General features: G+C 31.3%; 1 protein-coding gene across 1 annotated transcript; it reads left to right on the top strand.

The window, feature by feature from the left end:
* The first annotated feature begins 1,695 nt into the window (after nucleotides 1–1,695).
* Nucleotides 1,696–3,881, top strand: LOC110787773 (40S ribosomal protein S21-2-like). Its single transcript, XM_021992418.2, has 4 exons — nucleotides 1,696–1,764; nucleotides 2,596–2,683; nucleotides 2,987–3,119; nucleotides 3,619–3,881. Exons 2-4 carry the CDS (start codon nucleotides 2,634–2,636, stop codon nucleotides 3,679–3,681), a joined length of 246 nt encoding a protein of 81 aa, XP_021848110.1. The 5' UTR covers nucleotides 1,696–1,764; nucleotides 2,596–2,633; the 3' UTR covers nucleotides 3,682–3,881.
* The last annotated feature ends 2,539 nt before the right edge of the window (nucleotides 3,882–6,420 follow it).

Genomic DNA, 6,420 nt, shown 5'->3' with positions numbered 1-6,420 from the left:
TTAATAAAAATTTAGTTACATTTCGGTAATGCATGATATATATCGGCTATGATTAGAAAAACCAAAACTGAAAAAACGTACAAAAGGTTAAAAAAATCGGATAAAACATGGTAAATGTATCAAGAAATTGACACAACCGGTTCAATTAAATGGCCCGATCGATTATTGTTTTGGTTTTTGACATAAAGGAAAATAGGAAAAGCAAATATATATTTTGTAAAGTTATACTTTTTCCGTTTTATTTTAATTGCGTCATTTGAGTTGCGCATAAATATTAAGGAGAAAAATATATATAATATCCATGTGAAATAAATAAATAGGAGAGAAAAGAACGGTAACAACTAATAAGAGTAAATATAAAATGTGTACAAGAGTAAAATTGGTATTTGGTGTGTGAAAACATTCCATAAAAGGAAATAATGCAATTAATATGCTACTTCGGGCGTGTTCGCCAATAGTGTTTAAGGTAGCGAATAACGTTTTAACCTATTCAAACCGTTATCTGTAAAATTTGCAAATATTTGGCATAATAGCGGTAAGCGATAGAGGCAATAATTACGTAGCTTTTCTCAAACATTAAAAAACATTGAACGGAAATGATAAAGGTCGCAACATGCGACTTTTAAGCCGTGTCACAGTAGTGACATGACACGCCTACGTGTCATAAATATATTTGGAAACTAATATATTTAGATTATATAACCTATTATATATGTTATAAAGAAGGTAGGGAAATCTTAATATTCTAATTTACAAATTGAATAATGTAATTTTTTATTTTAGAAAAATAATTATAATTTGTATAGGAAATTAGAAAAAAATACAATTTACTAATTTATACTTAGAAATATACAATACATTACTGTAGAAAATAAAAGATTAGAAAAGGTATTTCATCTTTATTAGTTTATTGAGTTTGTTCTTTCACATTCGTCTTTCCCGTTTACCCTGGCGCGCCAACAGAGTTGCTTGCGTTGATTAAGTTTATGGCTCAATTGCTTGCGTTCTAGTCTATGACTCAATTCCAAATTAAAATAATATTTTAAAGTAATGTATAATTATGAAGTTTTATTTACATAGAATATATTATTAAATTATAAATTAGTGTATTTTTTAAAATTAATTATATTATTATATTATAATTTTTATTTTATTTATTTGTAATTTATAAGATAAAAGGAAATATATATTTACTATAAATATAATAAATATTTGTTTACTTATTTTTATTCACTACCTTATTCATATATTTTCATAGTAAAAATATTAAATTGATAGTAAAAAAAATTGATGACGCGTAGCCTACATGAGGCCTATATATACCAATAAAATGCCAACACGTAAGATCGCGACAACATTTTGTTGTTGCAACTTACGACCTATATCATCGTCCTTCTACATTGAAATGTAGCATTTTATGAATCAACGCTCTTTCAACTACTCCTTAGTTTGGTAATTGAAAAAATATGAATATTAAAGGTAAATTAGACCGATTAAAACTGATTTTAGTGAAATAATGCATTGCTCCAAGTGATTAAAAGCTGCAATCATTCATTTCGGTGTGGGAGCCTGGGAGGAACACCGCTCTAAAATGAAAAGAAAGTACTAGGCCCAAAAGTGAAAAAAGTAACAGGCCCATGAAAACAAAAGCCCAAAATTAGCCCAAAACTTTTATTAAAAAAAGCCTAGAATTTATTGACACTTTATTTCTTCTCTTGGTCTTCGTCACTCTTGTGCCCTTCTCTCTCCTCTGATTCTCTTCAGGTTTCTCTCTTCTTTCACCTTTTCCTTCGAATTACTGTTCCTGCTTTTTCATGTGGCTTTGAATTGATTTGATGTTAATATATGATTTACACCATGCTTTTAGCTTCTTAGATTCGCAGTTTTGTATTTTGATTTTGATTCTAATTTGTGGCGTTTGTTGTAGTTGTTTTTGTATTAATTTTCCGATTTTTCTGGGCGAAATAATTATGAAAATGGTTGATATTGTTGCTTTGAAAGTATAAAGAATCGTAATATAATTTGGGTTTTAAATTATTTTGATCTAAATTTATGGGAAACAATTTTTGATACGAGTGTTTGATCCTTATAATTGGTGATTGTCAGATCAAAAAATGTGGGATTTATGAAATAATCTTAGTTAGATATGAGTGTTTTACCCTAGTTTTAGTTGTATCATGTTGTTACTGAATTGTTTGGTATACTGAACAAAATTTTAGAGTTTCTTTCATTTGATAAATATGAATTTAATCCGCATATTGTATATTCACGTTTTCAAACTCTGCCAAATCAATTCTATGTTCTCTTCTAGGTTAAAATATGCGACATTTGGGTAACAAACAGTATTAAACTGGAATTATTAATCATTGCCGTTTGTTAGTAGGTAGTAATCTATGGTTTCTGTAAAGTTCTTAATTGTTAGATATACTTGGTTTAATCCATTTAGTATGGTTTAGACCGCACCCATTTTGCCCACTGCTATTTTGAACTCTCTAATACTCTAATTAATAGAAGTAGTAAGTGTATATAATGCACTCTTTGTACCAAGGGTTATGGTTTAGCTTGGATTCTTATATTTTATTGTTTATGAACTAGGTATTTGCATTCTGTGATCACCTCAAAACTAAGCAAAGATGCAGAACGATGAGGGTGAGATTATCGATCTTTACATCCCCAGGAAATGGTATTTTTTTTGTTTATTTGATGCTAATTTGCTTCCGCTTCTTTAGTATACTATACTTCTGTTTATATGTTGCTAATTTGCTTCCGCTTCTGTAGGCTCTATTCAGACAAAATAAGTTCATATAATATAAGTTCAGAAAAATAAGTTTTTTTAAAAAAAATTCACACGACAAACTAAGTTTTTTTGGATAAAATAAGTACATATAAGTTTAGATAAGTTCAGTTAAAATAAATCTAATAGAACATAGCCTGTGTAGTCCATGTTCGATTTGAATAAGTGACCTAACTTTTTGGTTTGTTTCAGTTCGGCAACTAACAGGCTGATCTATTCCAAGGACCATGCCTCAGTCCAAATCAATGTCGGTCACTTGGATGACAAGGGTGTTTACACGGGTAGTGCCTCTACCTTTGCTCTGTGTGGCTTTGTTCGTGCTCAGGTATGGATTATGGATTATCTGTGTTCGTTGTAATTCATCTATGCATAATTACCTAGTCTATAAAAAGCAAAACCATAGATAATCAAGTGACACATAGCATCCCCTACTTTCATTATTTATTTTATTTATTTTTAATTCTCTTTTGTTCTTTGCTATATTTTACTGATATAACGCCTCTTCCACCTCATTTTCCTCATTGAACATCAATTCAACATTTAATTCATAAATTCATTCAACCTCTTTCACTCCATCTCCCTTTTTAACACTCAATATTAATTCACCATTTAACTTGTATATTCTTCTAACCTTCAAATTCCTCCTCTGTTTAAATCATATATATTCTCACTAAAATCACAAACCCTCAATAAAACTAGAACCCTAAAAGACGTTTATACAACCATTATATAATTGTCTGTTCGCTCAAAAGCTAGTTCTTGTTTACTTGTTGTCTGTGATAGTTAACCTTACAAAAAAATATTGGTTATGTCTTTATGTACAGGGTGATGCCGATAGTGCTCTAGATCGCCTCTGGCAGAAGAAGAAGGTCCAAAGTGGCCAGTAAGGAGTTTACAATTAGTGTTCCTAGTTAGCAATCAATCAGGAGGGAGTGGAAAAGTTTTAATTCTGATGTTATGAATTAAAAAGATTGGAAAACTCAAATTTGTGTTAATTTTTACTCCTTTGAAGTTTAGAGTTTTTTGTTGAACTTTATGGTAGTTAATTTTTACACATTATGAATCATACAACTACAGATTAGTCTCACCAACTTTATGAATCTCATAATGTGTGAACTATTAGCAGCTGACAGTCTCTGCTTTGGCAAAATACAGGGGAAAGATCAAAAACAGGTTTTATTTCGTGCAGCACTTCTTGTTGCAGGATTCAATAGTGTCAAATTTCATCATCTATTAGAGTATTACACACCAAAGTTGACTAAACTATGTGCCCACTAGGCCAGTATCCATGCTCAATGTTTTTCGTGTGCATTTATATCCATGTCCATGATAGAGCTGATCAACATGGGCCCGGCCTGTTTGCCTGACCCGATCCAGTCCAAAAATTATTGGGTTTTGGCAGAATATTTCGAGCCCGGTCCAAAAGGCCCGAAAGCATGCTATTTTTGGCCCGAACTAGTGGGCTTTGGGCATAAATAATTGGCCTGGAGCTTGGCCCGACTTAGCCCGACATAATTGGTATGTCCTCGGGTCGGGCCGACTTGCTTTTTGATCAGGTCTAGTCCATGACTTCGTCCTTCCATTAATTATCTTTATCCCAGTGCCTTTAAAAAGCTCCTGGTACAAGCGGGTTAAAGTAGGGCTGGATGTATGCAACCTTACCCCTATAATTGGAGAATTGCACATGTTCGAATAGGATAATAGTAGTATATTGTTTCAACCTCTTATTCATAGATAAAACCATAATGAGTGTGATGGATTTATGAATAGGATTTCAATTCCTGGTTTAGTTTAACAAGGTTCCTTCTCCTTCGAGCATGAATTATAAATTGATTGAATTAATTTCTCGATTCAATCAAATCAAATCCTAATGATCGTGTTTGAGAATTATAAGCTATGCGATGAATAGTGAATATGAAATTCACCAATTAAATTCGATAAAAATTAGAATGAATCATATAGGATAGACTCTTAAAGTGCCTCAGTGGGGAATGACCCTAACCTCAAGGTTGGAATTTGCTCTCCTTTTCACCTAGTCAAACTTAGATTGTTGAATTGAGTTCTTATATACTGCGTGCTCTCGTTAATACGAAATAGACAATTGATTGCAATAATTGATTTTGATCAATACTCCAGTGTACGGTTTTAATTTCTATTTTTTTATTACATAATCCAGTGATATAAAGGTTTATAAATTATAGACGGTATAATAAGCTTTTTTGGGGTTTTTTAATAAAACAATGCTTCAAAAATTCAACAAAATGTAAAAAAAGAGCATTGTTAGACTAACATATAAGTTTATTTATCAAGATTTTACTCAATTCAAAATATGTTGTATTTGACTAACTCGGTTATGCCCGGGTCTTTTCGAAAAATAGTCTTGAGTCATTCGGGTTTGTTTAACGTTGTTAAATCCTTCTACATACAAGTAAACGACTATAATTTTTAACTTTGTATAGTAATATGCAAATTTAGTTCATTTGAATATTTTTTTACACAACTTTGAATTTATAATTTTTCACATATCCTTTTTACTTTCATGTTTTCTTAATATCACAAGTCTTTTAATTACTATTAAAATAATAAATTGTTTTAGTAGTTACCGTGCGTTGCACGGGCCCTAAACTAGTAGGTACTGAAGCTATGTTATGTTCACCTTATTTCCACTTATTTTAGGAAAAATAAGTTCAGATAAATCTAGTTAAGTTTAGATAAGCTCAGATATAAGCTTAGTTAAATTTAGAAAAAATAAAGGTTATTTAAGTACAGTTAATAACTAAAATAAGTTTTATTTCATTTTCTGCATTTCATCAATTGATTTAGTCCTAAGTTTTTGAAGCAAAGTTGAACTTCCTCATCATAAAAAAAAACATCTTAAAAACTTGTTATACATTCTCATTACTTTTAAACACTGGCTCAGTGATGCATTAGAAACAAAAAAAAGCATTTTGAATTTTTTTACTTGTACGATACGCAAAGAAAGAAGATATTGTACAAAGTATTATGCGGATAAAGCTAATGGGCTTTAACTATAGAAATGAAACAATGTCTATGATATGTTGTCTTTTAGTAGTGGAACATAAGAAACAAAATAATTAACAAGCATTGGCGGATGTACATTCACTTAACTGAGGTCACATTGGCAAAATCAAAAGGTTCGAAGATTAGAAAATAGCCTGGTCATTTTCTAGAACATAGATCAATCTTGAATCACCTTGATTAATTGCCCCTGAATCCACATCACCACAATGACCTCCATTTCCTTGCTTTCTTCGTTAGTACTCTAATTCTAGGAGTATTCTTGTTTGCCTTTGTCGCTTAAAATTTTAAATCCTTAAATTGAATTAGCAATTCTGATGTCGCACTAACACCCATAACGCAACTAATCACTTTCCTAAAGCCTGTTTTTTTTTGGCGCACTTTCCTTGTTACTATCAGTTCCCCTTTACAAGGCTTGCCTATCCCGAGAACCGTGATTAATTTGGATTAAAGTCGATCACCTGCTTTTGCCCCAATTTTCCGCATTTGAAGCAAATTTGCTTGAAACCTTCATACCGATATCCCATACTCTTCCATTCAATTCAAATATCGAAAGAAGAGGTTTGTCTAAATCCAGTTCAACACCA

The sequence above is a fragment of the Spinacia oleracea genome, chromosome 4 (assembly GCF_020520425.1).
Source record: "Spinacia oleracea cultivar Varoflay chromosome 4, BTI_SOV_V1, whole genome shotgun sequence".
In the NCBI taxonomy this organism is placed as follows: Eukaryota; Viridiplantae; Streptophyta; class Magnoliopsida; order Caryophyllales; family Amaranthaceae; genus Spinacia; species Spinacia oleracea.
Note: the sequence above shows the minus strand (reverse complement) of the source record. Positions and strands in the feature narration are given on the sequence as shown.